This window comes from Eptatretus burgeri, chromosome 3 (assembly GCF_056783735.1).
Source record: "Eptatretus burgeri isolate ZD-2024b chromosome 3, Ebu_testis_v1, whole genome shotgun sequence".
NCBI lineage: Eukaryota > Metazoa > Chordata > Myxini > Myxiniformes > Myxinidae > Eptatretus > Eptatretus burgeri.
The window spans coordinates 86,151,084-86,167,416 of record NC_140963.1 but is presented as its reverse complement, the minus strand read 5'-3'; the positions used below and the strand labels follow the sequence as shown (position 1 = coordinate 86,167,416).

Below are 16,333 nucleotides of genomic sequence, written 5' to 3'. Positions count from 1 at the left end.
TTGCGTCAGCGTCCACGGCCACGGCCAGGATACTTATTTGCAGCATTCTTCAAACTTTTCTTCGGCATGACGAGGATGGTCACACTTCGATGTCTAGCTTGGCTATGATTCCAATTGTCCATCGGCAGCGTCTATTTAAAATAGTCGAGTTTGAGCGTTTTAACACGTTCAGAAGAAACGCTTCAAATTTCCAAACCCCAGCGTCAAAAAACAAAGGCGAGTGACAGCAATTTAAATCGTTCATTGTAAACAATGAAAATAGCTGAGTGGTACCGTTTAAAAGTCGTTGAGTGTCAAAAAAAATCCAATTGTTGAGCGCAAGCGTCTACTTTCAATAGTGGAGATGCAGCCATTTAAATCGTTGAATTGTTAAACGCAAGGACGATCCATCATAACCCACACCCTCCCCCTCACACTCACCTACTACTGCCAACATGAACAAACTACTACTAATACTAATACTAATACTGATACTGTTACTGTTACTGCTGACATGGACATCGACTCAAAAAGGACTCGAAAACACTGTTGGGTTCCCCTTTTATGAGCAGCATTTTTATATACCAATTCCCAAAACCGCTGGGAACACGTCTTTATATGGCAGTTGTAAGCTAGAAACACGTTAATTTATTTTTTTTGTCGACCGGAAGACGTCATTGGAATACGTCTACATACGTCGATGTGTGTTGGGACTACGTAAAGAATTGGTTCAAAGCACGTCAAACATAAGTTAGAAATAAGTTTCGTGGAAAAAAGACATTACCGCGACGTGTTTCGACTTATGAGTAGCTTATAAGTAGCCTTTGTGGACGTGTGTAAGCGTCCACATATCGTGTGTAAAACTTATCCCCATCGCATGCGGAACGTGTATCATACGCCGAGTACGTCGTAAAATTTTGAACATGTTTAAAATTTCTTGACGTACTCTACTTACTACGACGTATGATAGCGTACTTTAGCGTTGTACTCACGTATACCAAACTTACTCATACCGTATTTGACGTGCCCCAACGTTTTAGACACATTTTTCTTAGGTTGGCATACGCTGGCAAGATCGCCAAGGTGTGACCGCGATGTTGACACTTCCATTTCTACGGCAGTTATGATTCGAATCGTTGTGCGTCAGCCTTTTAATAGGCTACGTCACGACATCGTCGGCGATGCGTGCAACGCGCTATGCCTAAGTTGGACTATCGTTGGGCATCGGTTGTGTAGGCTGACAACAGGTTCAGCATTCGTTGGTATAAGTTATCTATAACACAACGAAACGTTCTGTGTCCGTTACCAATGCGTTATACATAAGACGAAGTCGCTATGAATACGTCCGAATCTTTAAAAAAAAACATCAAAAGTTCAACGTAAGCCAGCGTTTTACATACATTTTAATACGTTGCCATCGCTGGCTAAAACGTCAAGGTGTGACCGGGCCTTAAGGAAGGAACTGATGGTGTAATTGTGATTAGCAAGGCCATGCAAGAAAATAAAATTTCAGGAAGGGAAAAGTTGAATATATTCTATACCAATGCCAGAAGTTTAAATAATAAGATGGAAGAGCTTGAAGCCAAAGTGGATAATGAGGAGTACGATATAGTTGCAATGAGTGAGACATGGTTTAAGGAGGAGAGTAACTGGAGGTCAGGATTGGAAGGCTACAAGATGTATCGGTGTGATAGGAAGGAGAGAATATGAGGAGTAGCAATCTGATTAAAGGACAGCATTGCATCAAAAGAAATAATTGTCAAGAATTCTGTATGGGTAGAGATTAGAGATTGTAAAAACAATAAGATACTGGTGGGATGCTTTGATAGGGCTCTGGGTGGGAAGGAAGAGGAGTACATGAAGAATTGAAAACGACATGTGATAAGGGAATAGTATTGATTATGGGGGATTTTAACTTGCCAGGGATAGATTGGGTCCAGGAACAGGGAAAGAGCAGAGTGGATGAGGATTTCCGACATTTCGTCCTGGATTGCTTTTTTACCCAGTTTTTAAGATAACCAACGAGCGGGAGTGCAGTGTTAGACCTCCTTTTAAGTAACAATCCCATTATGTTGGAGGAGGTGGAGGTAACATTGTGTGTGCAAAGATTCTGTTAAAGGTTAGAGTTCAGGTAAAGCTATTAAGGCTCAGTCACACCTTGACGTTTTAGCCAGCAATGGCAACGTATTAAAATGTATGGAAAACGCTGGCTTACGTTGAACTTTTGATGTTTTTTATTTTTTTTTAAGATTCGGACGTATTCATAACGACTTGGTCTTATGCATAACGTATTAGTAACAGACACAGAAGGTTTCGTTGTGTTATAGATAACTTATACCAACGAATGCTGAACCTGTTGTCGGCCTTCACAACCTATGCCCAACGATAGTCTAACTTATGCATAGCGCGCTGCACGCATCGCCGACGATGACATGGCGTAGGTTATGGAAGGGCTGCCGCACAACGATTCAAATCATAACCGCCGCAGAAATGGAAGTGTCAACATCGCAGTCACACCTTGGCGATCTTGCCAGCGTATGCCGACCTCTGAAAAATGCATCTAAAACGCTGGCGCACGTCGAATACGGTATGGGTAAGTTTGGTATGCGTGAATAGAACGCTAAAGTACGCTGTCATACGTCGTATTATGTGGAGTACGTCTTGTAATTTAAAACATGTTGAAAATTTTACGACGTACTTGCCGTATGACACACGCTCCGCATGTGATGGGAATAAGTTGTACGCACGATATGCGATCGTTGACACACATCGACACACGTTACTTGTAAGGTGCTCATAAGTCGAAACACGTCAAGGTAATGGTTAGCGTCAGTGTTCCAGCCTCCCGGTTTTTTTTTTCTTCGGTATGACGGTGTTCAGTGTACAGTGCGGTTATGATTTAAATCATTGAGTGGCCAGCCTATTAATTATATTATATTATAACCACACTAGAAATGGAAGTGTCAAAATCACCATCATACCAAAGGAAGGAAGAAAAAAAAAAAGCCTAAAAAAAAAAAAAAAAACAGGGAGTCTGGAACACTGACGCCAACCATTACCTTGATGTGTTTCGACTTATGAGCACCTTACAAGTAATGTGTGTCGATGTGTGTCACCGATCACGTAACGTGAGTGCAACACGTAACTCATAGGTTAGAAATAAGTTTCGGGTACGCTAAACATTACCTCGACGTGTTTCAACTTATGAGTAACTTACAAGTAACGTGTGTTGACGTGTGTCAACGATCGCGTAACGTGAGTGCAACACGTAACTCTTAGGTTAGAAATAAGTTTCGGGTACGCTAAACATTACCTCGACGTGTTTCGACTTATGAGTAACTCACAAGTAACGTGTGTCAACGATCGCATGATGTGCCTACAACTTATGGCCAGCGTTATGCGGAACGTGTGAGTCATACGCTGACATAAGTGTTAAAATTTCAAGCATGGAAAATTTGAGGACAACCGAAAAGTACAACGTTTAAAGCCAGCGTACAACGACGTATGGCAGTTTTTTTCAGCGTGCTCTCAATGTTATCAAAACTTACCCATAACGTATTCGACGTGTACCAGCGTTTTTGACAAATTTTCCAAAAATCGGCATAAGCTGGCTAAAACGTCAAGGTGTGACTGGGCCTTTAGATTTTAGGAAGGCAAACTTTGAGGGTATGAGGAGAGAGTTGGGTGATGGAGATTGGGAAAATAAAGCTAACAACAGGACAATCAGCATCAGAGAAATGGGAAACCTTCAAGGAGCAAATGTGTAGAGTGCAGAGTAAGTACATTCCAATGAGGTGTAAAACTAGAAGCAGAAGGAGGCCAGGGTGGTTGAGCAGTGAGATAAGGAATGCTATCGAGAAGCAGAAGGCATTTATTGGGTTTTAAATAACAGGATTGGAGTTACTTTAATATCACTAATAAAGTAAACAGAGGCAAGTTAAGAAAATGAGTTTGAGAAGGACATGGCTAAGAATATTAAACATAATAGCAGGCATACTTTAAGTATATCAGGGGAAAAGAACAGGGTTGGACCAGTGTGGGCCCATTGAGGAATAGCACCGGGAGAGTGATGAAAGTGAGATGGCAGGCTTTTAACAGGTAGTTTGCTTCAACTTTTAATCAAGAACAGTCAGGAGAATTTCCAATAGCTGAGAGTATCTATCGAAGAGGTGAGGAAGGACTTTTACAGAAGATCCACGCTGGAGTGGAGGAAGTAAAGGAACAGCAGCTAGGAAATCTAAGAGTACATGATAAGGCTCCGGGTCCAGATAATATGCAACCGAGAGTATTGATGGAGTGGGCTGAGCAGGAAAGCGAGATGTTAACTGATATTTTCAATAGCTCACTGGAGTCAGGACAGGTACCAGAGGATTGGAGAGTCGCAAACGTAATTGCATGATTTAAGAAAGGATCCAGAGAAGAATTGGGAAACTATAGACCTCTTACTTTGACTTCAGTTGTGGGGAAGGTGTTGGAAACATTAATTAAGGACCAGATGAGGAACCATTTAAACAAACACAAACTAATTAAAGATAGTCAGCATGAGGTTACCAAAGGTAGTTCCTGTCCAACAAATCTTTTAGAGCTCTATGAAGCAGTTTCTGATTGGGTGGATGAGGGAAAGGCAATGGACATAGTAGATCTCGACTTTAAGAAGGCATTTGATAAGGTACCACATCGGAGGTTGTTATCCAAAGTGAGGGCTTGTGGAGTGGCTGGTCAGGTTGCTAATTGGATTGCAAACTGGCTTAATGACAAGTAGTGGGGCAACTTAGCATAACACTTGTGCATTTTGTGAGGAAAGCACCAAATTTGGCACACTAGTAGCCTATCATATTATGAACAGATTTGGATATTGGGCCATCTCAAAATTTTTGATGGCAGTGGAAAATGGCTGCCACAGCCATCAGCGGCTGAATTTGAGATGGCCCAATATCCAAATCTGTTCATAATATGATAGGCTACTAGTGTGCCAAATTTGGTGCTTTCCTCAAAAAATGCACAATTATTATGCTATATTTAGCTAAGTTGCCCCACTAAAGAAGCAAATGGTGGCTGTGAGTGAGAGGATGTATTGCTGAGAGGATATAAGTAGCAGGGTACTTCAGGGATCAGAACTCAGACTATAACTATTCATGATTTACATCAACGATTTGGATAATGGAGTGAAGAGGAAGCTTTCCAAATTTACAGATGACACAAAGCTTGGAGGTATGGTGGATAGCAGAGGGGGTGGTGATCAGATACAGGAAAGTATTGTTTGATACTTGTATAGATTGGGTAAAATATTGGCAGATGGAATTTAACCTGAGCAAGTGTAAGGTGTTGGTGATGGGAAAGAACAATGAAAATAGAGATTACATGATGCAAGGGGTAATTTTGGAGCGTGTCACACAGGAGAAGGATTTTGGGGTGGTAATAGATACGGGAAGTAAGCAGGCAGCATCGTGCCAGGCAGCCATAGTTAAAGCAAATGAGGTATTAGGTTGTATTGGGGGGGGGGGGGGAGAATTATAAATCAAAATAGGTGGTGTTTACATTATAAAGGAATTTAGTGAGGGCCACATCTAGAATAATGTGTGCAGTTTTGGTCACCACAATTCAGGAAGGACATCGATGCCATTGAGAAGGTACAGCATAGGGCTACTAAATTGATTCTGGGCCTTGCTGGACTCAGCTATAAAGAACGGCTGAAGGAGACAAGGCTTTATACACTCAAAAAAGAGGTGGTTTCAAGGAGATATGATGAAGATGTTTCAGATAATGAAAGGTAGAGACAAATTAAGTGCAGATGAATGATACAACAGAGTAGACAGTGATAGGAGCAGGGGCCATCGCCTGAGAGTAAAGAAGAGGAGAGTTAAGACGGTAATTACGTAGGGGACTTTCACTCAGAGAGGAGTTAATGCATGGAATGGTCTCCCTGGAAAGGTAGTGGCAGCAGAAACAGTGGATAAGTTTAAATTAGAATTAGATAGGTACCTGGAAGTTATGGAGATGGAGGGGTATAGGGATGTCGATAGGACTTTTCGTTTGTTTGAGCATTGATGGGTGATCGTGTGCATTTGTACAGTGCTGTTGGTGGAGGTCTCATCAAGGGGTATTGTGTGATTGATGTGTTATTTTAACAAAGCCCATGCCCCCTCCCCTGAGGAAGAAGGGAATAAATCAAGAAATGCAAAAACTTAAAAGAAATAGATTTTTAAAAATAAAATTTGCATTTTCTTCTTTGGATCTTGTGTTGATAAATTAGTATGATGTTCGCACAGGCATGATGCACTGAATGACCTCCACCTGTGTCCGATTTCCTTGGATGATATGTAGCGACAACCTGGCCAACTGTTCCTCATCAACCATCTATTTGGAGTGTTTGCATGAGTGCTTCAGCCACTTGCAGATGGCCTTACAGTTGATAACATACCTGAGCAAATCCTTCACTCACTGCGGATGCTTTTGCCATACACGTCATTCAGAGCAAGTTGTTCGTGCTCAGTCACCCTGAATGAGTGGTTTGTGCCCGATCATCCTGAGCGAGTGGTTCATGCTCCATCGTCCTGAGCAAGTGGTTCGTGCCCCGTCGACCTGAGCGAGTAGTTCATGCCTCATCGACCTGAGTGAGTGGTTTGTGCTCTGTTGCCCTGAGCGAGTGGTTCGTGCTCCATCGCCCTGAGCGAGTGGTTCGTGCTCCATCGCCCTGAGCGAGTGGTTTGTGGCCAGTCGCCCTGAACGAGTGGTTCATGCTCAGTCGCCCTGAACGAGTGGTTCATGCTCCGTCGCCCTGAGCGAGTGGTTCGTGCTCTGTCGCCCTAAGCGAGTGGTTCGTGCTCAGTCGCCCTGAGCAAGTGGTTCGTGCTCCATCGCCCTGAGCGAGTGGTTCGTGCTCCATCGCCCTGAGAGAGTGGTTCGTGATCCATCACCCTGAGCGAGTGGTTCGTGCTCCGTCGCCCTGAGCGAGTGGTTCGTGCTCTGTTGCCCTGAACGAGTGGTTTGTGCCGCGTCGAGCTGAGCGAGTGGTTCATGCTCCATCTCCCTGAGCAAATGTTTCATGCTCCATCGCCCTGAACGAGTATTTCGTACTCCATCAGCCTGAATGAGTGGTTCATGTCCCCTTATCCTTCGCGAGTGGCTCGTGCCCTGTCACCCCGAGTGAGTGGTTTGTGCTCCGTCACCCTGAGCAAGTGGTTCATGCTCCGTCACTCTGAGTGAGTGGTTCATGGTCCGTTGCCCTGAGCGAGTGCTTCGTGCTCCGTCACCCTGAGTGAGTGGTTCATGGTCCGTTGCCCTGAGTGAGTGGTTCGTGCTCTGTCACCCTAAGTGAGTGGTTCATTCTCTGTTACCCTGAGCAAGTTATGAAATAACACCTGATTTCTGAGCCGTATTAACTTGTTTTCTAAATTACCGAGGCAATTTTTTGTGCACCTGTCACACGCAGCTGTTTATTAAGATTAATGTTTGTGAACATCTCCCTGAAACTTCTGTATAAATGCGGCGTTGTTTTTTTGGTGAAAGCTACTCAAGGTTTCTGGGTTGTATGCAGTAAGTACTGCAGTTGGTAAACACACTGACTCTAACCTGCCGATGCCTGAAAAATTGCCGATATCGGCCAAGCACGTGTGTGTGTTGTTCATAAAGCATAACATTCTCTCTGCTAACTCCCCTACCCCCACCTCTCTCTCTGTCCCACTCTTGCTATACCCCCCTTCAATACAGTGTAGCACTTCCCCATCTTCTCTCTCACTCCCCCCCCTTCTCTGTCTGTCTATGTCTCTGGACATAGCCAGACAGGGTTTATCTCTGGACTGGAGATTGTCTCCGGACGTGTCCAAGCGGTGTTTGTCTCTGGCCAGCTGGGCTCCGGACGAGTCTGGGCGGTATTTAGTCTGGATGGGAGTTTTTCTCTTGACCATGTTTATGGTATGACTGGTAGAAAATGGATTTCAGACATTATTTTGTTTCCATCTTCACTGCTATTCTTTGCAGAATCATTTTGATGAAACAGTATGAACCATAATTAATGCTCCATCACGCATCTGCCTTCCATTCCTCTCACCTCATACTGTCTTCCCTTCCCCCACCCCTCCGCTCTCCTTTCCCCTCCACCTCTTCACTCTCCCCGCTCTCTTCCCCCCACTCTCCCTCCCTCTTTTTCGTCCTCCCCCCTTTATTATTACTGTCAGCGAAGCGATGGGTGGTATTTGCTTGTATGAAATACATAAAGATCTCTCACTTACTCAACTTAGGTGAATTCTCTGAATTTTATATATGAATGAGTCAGAATATATATATTTTTTCTGAAACGAAACACAAACTTGTCCAACTCTGTTAGCTCATGCATGTTAAGTTGCTAATGACAGCCCAACCTGTTGCAGGTGTGAAAACATCAAAATCCTTTCCTTGTGATGGTCCCTGTAAAATTCAAGTGTCGATCTCTTTTTGCAATTTGTCCTTCATCTTGCTGGTGAGGTTTTTATTTTCTGCTTTGTTAGTGTACAAGGAAAGGTAATGTGTCCTCATTTAATCAATTTAACACTTACATCTCGAGAATCCACTGCCGCATACATGATTTCCATCCAGCCTTTGAAAGTTGCCTGCAGAGAAAGAACAAGGAAGATAGATCACACAGACATTCATTGTAGATGCTCCTGAGATGAATTCTCTGGAATGTGGCGAGTGAACACCATTTCCTTACCACTTGCAGGAGAGCCAGGTAGCCCTGCAGAACATTATCGAAGTTTATTTTCACGTTCTTCCATCGGGTTTCATTGGTGGAGTCGTTCAGAGATATGCATTGATTATAATGGTTAACGACATTGACAGGGAAGCGTTCTTCAGACGTGGTATTGAGACAGTAGTAGTACTTCCCAGCAAGCAAGTTGACACCCATAATGCTGAAGATGAGCCAGAAGATGAGGCAAACAAACATCACGTTCATTATGGAGGGGATTGCCCCGATCAACGCGTTCACAACAACCTGTAAGGAGAAGAACACAATCATCGTGTTAGAGTGGCTGGAGCACAAACAGGAAGATGGACAGTAGGGGATTGCAGGGCAAGTTGGTGATGTAAAGTGATTGGTGCTTTTAGGTGTCAGGTATGGAGGCATGAGCAGGCCAGCCAGGACAAAGGGCACATTCCATATGAGGGGAAATAAAGCTTGGAAATATGAGTGCAGCAAAGGCACGCCAGGCAAAACTACAGGCATTGAGAATTCTATCCAGGACAAAGCACAGGTAGAGAGAGAGTGAAGAATACTAAGAGAAAGAAAGGGCTCAATCAACAATGTAAAATATAATAATACTAATAAATGTGAGTGTGTGTCAGTCAGTGTGTGTGTTTGTGTCCTCCATCACCCCAAAAGCATGAAACCAAGCCACCTGAAACTTTGCATGCATACTAAGGGAACCCCAAGGGAGTGCATGAGTGAAAATTCAGTGTTTGGGTTAATTAAAACACCCTTTTTGAAGTTAATTAATAGCCTTATTTAATTATATCCTTTATCAGGCGCATCCTCGGACACCCCACTCTCCCTCGATGGGGTCTTAATTGGCAAAAAATTTTGGCCTGCTCAACAATGCCTTGATTTGGAACAGGCAGCAACGATTTATTAATAATAAAGTTTTGTTTTTTCACTATACTCACTCATATCATCAAAATCTATCATAATAAATGTGAGTGTGTGTCAGTCAATCAGTCAGTGTTTGTGTGTCTCCTCCATAACTCCAAAACCATGAACCAAGCAGCCTGAGACTTTGCAGGCACACTAAGAAAACTCCACGGAAGTGCATGAGTGAAAATTGGGTGTTTGGGTTCATTAAAACACCCCTTTTGAAGATAATTAACGGCCTTATTTAATTATATCCTTCATCATGTGCATCCTTGGACACCTTGCTCTCCGTGCTCAATGGGGTCTTAATTTGCCATTTTGTTTGGCCTGCTCAATAATGCCTTGATTTGGAAAAGGCTGCAATGATTTCTTAACGATAAAGTTTTTTTTTTTTCACTTTCCTCACTCATATCAACGAATGGCTTATCTACATACCCACAAATCGCTGGATACATTGCAATGTTTATAAACGCCTGGAGACACCAGCGTTTGTGGCTTTATTTCATTTCCGCACATGCCATAACCTCTAGACTCTCTTGCACTACACCAAATTACAAAATTTGAGCTCCAGCGTTGAACTTAGCAGCAATTCCGACTTCTAAAAAAAGTGTTCATTTGTCCAATTCAGACATAGTTTGACATTTCGAGCATCTCTGGGAGGTGTTTAATACGACGGATTGGCGATCACTAATCGCTTGCCAAGCTCGCCGTTATTTATCAACTGTTTTGTTGGAGTGCTTCAGCCACTTGGCCACTCCACAATATTCGTACTGTCACTGAATACTGCATATCGATAAACTTGAACAAAGTTCAGGAGCCACTCGCCTGCATTGGCTCGCGTTGTTCTGCGGGGCATCGGGTGATGGCTGGCTTGCTGAAAATGTGCAATTTTATCTTCCACCACGTTTCCCATTTTTGTGCAATCTTCTTTCATTGTACGACCCGTTACTTCAGCACAGATAAATACATATAAAAAATTTAGCGTTTCGTTTTTAAAAGTTCCTTCAACCGTTTTGTTGGAGTGCTTGGTTAAGTGACTTGGCGTGTGCTCCAAGCTTTTATGATGATACCGCAGTTTGATTCCGGAGTTAGGAAGGCAAAATAAGTTAGATGATTACAAGAAGTAAAAAATGTTTTCACTTATTACAAGTATGCTGATGTATGCTGATGACCTAGTGTTGATAGCCAACAATGTGGAAGAGATAATTGGTAAATATACAGGATGGAAGGAGGGTATGGAGGCCAGAGGACTGAAAGTGAATACAGGGAAAACAAAAGTACTTATATTATTAGTGGTGTGGGAGAAGGAAGTGTGGAAAAAAGGGAGAGGTGGCCCTGTATTGTCTGTTTAAAAGGTGTAGGTAGCAATTCAATGTTGTGTAAATCCTGCAACTGCTGGGTGCGCAAGAGGTATAATGGCAGCAGGGGTAGACTGCAGGTGGTTCCTGACTTCAAATGTGCTGTTTGCTCAAGTAAACAAGTGGCTCCAGTTAGAGTGGAAAGGTTAGTTTATGGGGATATATCCCTGGAATGTATAGATAAATTATATTACCTTGGTGATATGAATGGTGCAGGTGGTAGTGTGGAAGCAGCAGTGATTGCAAGAATAAGTGGCTGGAGGAAGTTTAAGGAGTTGTTACCCCTATTGACATCAAGGGGGACCTCTCTTCAATTAAAGGGAAAACCTTATGCAGCTTGTGTCAGAAGCGTGATGTTGTATGGCAGTGAAACATGGGTGATCAAAAAGGAGAATGAACGGAGGTGTGAACTGAATGAAATGATAACGGTGAGGTGGATGTGTGATGTGACACTGAAGGAAAGGAAACCAAATGTGGAATTAAGAGACATGTTAGGTATAGAAAGCATTAGTGAAGTTATGCATAGGGCTAGGTTGAGTTGGTTTGGACATGTGGAAAGGTTGGGGGCAGGCAGCTGTGTGAAGAGGTGTATAAATATGAATGTGAATGTAAGGAGAGCTAGATGTTGTCGAAGGAAAACATGGGATGTGTTGAGAGACGATCTTGAAGTTAAAGGCTGAGGAAGAGAGCTAGTGAGGGATCATGCAGCCTGGAAAGCAGCCTTTAGGTGAACCACGGCTTACACATCTAAGCATGGAAATGGCCGTAACACGATGATGAAGATGATGATGATGAAGATGATGAATCGCCACATCACTGCAGGATAGCCGAGAGGTATGCAGCGCTCTAAGCTACCTAGCCTTGGTTCGAATCCCGACTTAGCTATAAACTGTCAGCCCAGTGTTTCACAGGCAGGCTCATTCATCAATGTGTGTGCTGTCTCTCGGATAGATGTTAAACTTGGCGTCACATCCACCCAAATCTCCCCCTCTCTTTCTCTCCAACTCCTCTGCCTCTCTCTCCCTCTTTTTCTCTGACCCCTCCGATCTCCCACCCCTCTCCCTCCCACCCTTCACTCCTTCCCTTTTGTTAAGGGAACTGCTAAAGACTGACAGACGGTTTCATTTTGAATTTAAAATGGCCTCCCCAGAGTGTAGCATGTATGAATCCGATTTGGAGCGAGCCGACTGGAAGGGTGCAAAGGTCATTGCATGTGCGAGCATGCATGCATGCAGGCCTTTGCCACGTAGATAGCATAGGTTTTTAATTCTCCTGCCCAGTTTTATGTGGAACCTTGCAGTTAAAAAGAAAATGTTGCTGTTTGCATGCTTTTTATCACCCTTCCCTTCCCTTCCCTTCCCATCTCCTCACACTGCCTTCCCTTCCCCACCTCTCAGGCAGCCTTCGCTTCCCCTCATGCTGCCTTCCCTTCCCCACCCCTCATGCAACCTTCGCTTCCCCTCATGCTGCCTTCCCTTTCCTTCACGTTGCCTTCTCCTCCACTCGCCAACCCCCATGGACATCTCTGAGTGGTCTCTGCTTGCTGTATTAACACGCTGTTTCAACATACCCCATTTTGTTCAATCCTATCCTCCCCCCTTCTCCACAAGTCCCCCTATTAAATGTAAGTCCAGAACCCCCTCCTCTCATGCTTATCTGCTCCCAAATCCCCTCCCTTCTCCACCCCCCATGGACATCTCCAGCCGGTCTCCGCATGCGGTGTCAAAGTGCTATTTCAATGTACCCCATTTAATTCAATCCTGTACTACTTCCCCCCCACCCCCTTTCTCCACAAGTCCCCCTAACAAATAAAAGTCCTAAATCCTCTCCCCTCATGCTTACCTCCTCCCAAACCTCCTCCTCCTCCCCACTTCCTTTCTCCCCCATCCTTCTCGCTCCCCTTCCCTCCCGGAATGTATAGCTACGTTTGGTGAAGCGTCGCTCTCCCCACCCCCCTTTCCTCGCTCCCCCTATCTCCCCCTTCCCCTCCTCACTTCCCACCCCTCCTCGCTCCCCCCTCTCCTCCCTCCCTCCTCTCCATCCCCTCCCTCCTCCCTCTTCCTCCTCTCTCTCCTCTCTCCCCTACTCTCCCTCCTCTCCCCCCTCCCTCTTTATCGCCCCTTTAATAAACCAGTTAGCGAAGCGATGGGTTGTATAATTGCTCGTTTGTAATATGGGGACCGATGAAGATCAAAAGAGCAAGTATTCAAACAGGTTTTGCAATACCCATGCTTGGTTTGCTGAACTATCAATTGCAATTCACTGTCATAACACGTCAATTATAAAATGAAAAATTTTCATTACATTTGTGGTTATTTGGTGTGTCGTTAAAAGCCTTACAATAAAAAAAAAAAAAAATAGAAGCCAATCTCCATATTATGTATGCAAATTACATTGTGGGGAAGGGGTGGGGTGGGCTGTTGTGTATGTTGCTTACAAGAGAGGAAGATGGAAAGGAACTTCAAGGAATACCATACATAGTGAAGTGAAAATACGTCTCATTCGGAAATTGTGCTTGGAAAAGGGAAAAAGTGCTGGGGGGGAGAGTTACTCACTTGTACAGTACTCTCATTTATTTATCACATATGCTGTACCTGGGTGTATTTTTTTTGCATCAAAATAATAGCGTACTTAAATCTGTTCGTGTGGAGACACTTTCTTTTGTCGCTATTGGGTAATTAAGAACAAAGTAAAAAGACTGTTGGGAACCCCCCCACCGTCCCCCCCACCCTCACATGGTAGGTAATAGCTGTCCATCCCATTTGGGGCATTCTAGTCTTAGCCAATTTTTTACTGAACATGCTATCTCAATCGTGGAGTTTAGCGGAACATGCACTCGTCAATTTCCATGACTAAAACACAACGTAAGTCAGAACATTTTGGTTTTAAAATACACTTATAAATTTGTGAGTTTACTATGAATTGAGCAAACTTGTGAAGGATTGTTCAATTAATGGATCTATTATATTGCATTGTAAAACCCCCATCTGCGAGAGAATGGAAATCATGATCAATACCAAGCCTTCAACTCTTCACTTCTGTTTCAAATTGTTTAATCTTCACAAATTTTGTGTTGACCTGTTACTGTTCTGCTCTAGCTCATGATGAAGGTTTACTATGTTAAAATCCCATATATCAGATGCATTTGTCTCTTGTCTACTAATGTCCTTGTAATTTATGTAAAAGTACAATGATGTTTACTAATGTTTTCATCCTGCTTGTGATCGATATACAGTGTCCTGCAAAAGTATTCACCCCCTACCAATAATGCCACATTCAGATTACGAATTATGTAGAAAAACAATTTTTCCAAATTAACTTTATTATTCATAACTGAAGAGATCAAAGTAAATACTGTTGTAGTTAAAGGAGGTTACATGTCAGGAATACCTGCAAAAAGACATGTACAAATGAAAATTCACTGGTTGTAAAAGTATTCAGCCCCTCAGGTCACCACTTGGTGGAAGCACCTTTTGCAGCAATGACTGCTATGAGTCTTTTTGGGTAGGTATCTACCAGCTTTGCACAGTGAGATGGTGAAATCTTTGTCCATTCGTCACGTGAAAATTGCTCGAGTTCTGCCAAGTTTGATGGGGATCGTCGATGGACTGCAATCTCAAGTCTCACCATAAATGTTCAATCGGGTTCAAGTCAGGACTTTGACCGGGTCACTCAAGAACATTTATTTTCTTCTTATTCAGCCACTCCAGTGTGGCTTTACCTTTGTGCTCCGGATTATTGTCCTGCTGAAATGTGAATCTCCTACCCAGTTTCAGATTAATGGCTGACTCAAGCAGGTTTTCATCAAGGATTCTCCTAAACTTTGCACCGTCCATTGTCCCTTTTATCCAGCCAAGCTCACCAGTCCCTGCTGATGAAAAGCAGCCCCGAAACATGATGCTCCCACCACCATGCTTGACAGTAGGGATGATGTTGACTGGGTGATGTGCAGTGGTAGGCTTGCGCCAGACGTAACGCTTTGAACTTAGACCAAAAAATTCCATTTTTGTCTCGTCTGACCAGAAAACAATAAGATGCATTTTTGCAAACTCCATACGAGCTTTGAGATGCATCTTTTTCAGTAATGGCTTCTTTCTTGCCATCTGTCCATGGAGGCCAGCTTTGTGAAGGGAATGGGATGTTGTTGATTGATGAACATTGATATAGAACCTTGCAGATCTTTCAAAGTCATTGTTGGATTTACAATGACATCCTGAACCAGTTTCCTGCTTTCCTGTTGTTGAGTTTTGATGGCCATCCTGATCTGGGTAGAGTCTGGGTGGTATGATACGTCTTCCACTTCTTAATGATGGATTTTATCCTACTCAAAGGGATCATGAGTGACTTTGAAATCTTCTTATAATCCTCTCCAGAACGGTGCTTCTCCACCACTTTATGCCTGACTTCTTTGGAAAGCTTCTTGATTTTCATGTTTACCTTGTTGGTTTGCCAAGTGAGATGCACCTTAAAACTCCTTAGATAAATGGGGGGGCTTAATTTTTAAGTTAAACCACCCATTCCATACAGGTGACACCTATTATACTTATTTTGCAACCTTCCAAACGTAATTTGCTCCTGAAGTGATTTGGGGTTAATTCAGCAAAGGGTTTGAGACGTTGAGACTGCTGCACACTTGACTCGCACGTCGCGATTGTCGACGTCACTATTTTCAGTAAACAAAATGGCAATGAAGAACAAATACAGGGAGAGGATGACAATGGTGAAAGCTCTGAGCACTGCTGCTTTGGTGCTAGTGTTGGTCTGTTCCCACAAGAATGTGGGAATAATTGTGGCCTTAAAGAAAGAAGAAGAAGAAAATGTAGCTAGAATAGCACCATTTTGCTTTTCTGAAGATTTGTTAAATATAGGAAACAAAGGACAGGTTCAGGTGACTACATTGATCTATCATAATACCTTTTTCGGATTCTAAGTTCACAAAATATACTATTGTTTGTTTTTTTTTGAATGCAGCAGATGATATGATGCTATGGCTAGAAGCTAATGAAAGCAAAAGTTTAATTGGTCAAAACATTTCAACACTTCGGCCATTGTCGGAGACTGCCACACATTCCATGATGAGGCTTGGATAACTTGTCGTAAAAGCTGAACATGTTCAACTGTTACGATTGTCGTCAATGGACTTGAAAACTAAACTAGGCTCGTCAATTGCCGCACATTACATAGTTATCAAATATTGTCGACATCTAAGCTGTCACGAACTAAGCTGTTGCCGATAATCTTGTTGCAATTGCATCATCTGGTCTCTACTTTCAAGAGTCGGTCAAGTGTTATTCGTGGCTTGACATCTAAGTTATTCTGAGATGATGTAATTATTCATGCAGAAATTGTAGGATTGTGAGGGTTCGATTCCTCCAATATGATACATCAGTTC

The 16,333-nt window shown here is 43.1% G+C and overlaps 1 protein-coding gene across 6 annotated transcripts in view; it reads right to left on the bottom strand.

The window, feature by feature from the left end:
• Positions 1-16,333, bottom strand: part of LOC147030369 (sodium channel protein type 1 subunit alpha-like) — a 269,967-nt gene that overhangs the window by 37,563 nt on the left and 216,071 nt on the right. For all 6 annotated transcript variants that reach the window (XM_085874344.1, XM_085874339.1, XM_085874338.1 and 3 more), the window contains 2 exons: positions 8,669-8,950; positions 8,514-8,567 (listed from right to left, as the gene is read on the bottom strand). In XM_085874344.1, coding sequence (XP_085730470.1) covers positions 8,514-8,567; positions 8,669-8,950 — 336 coding nt within the window. The remainder of the gene's footprint in view (positions 1-8,513; positions 8,568-8,668; positions 8,951-16,333) is intronic.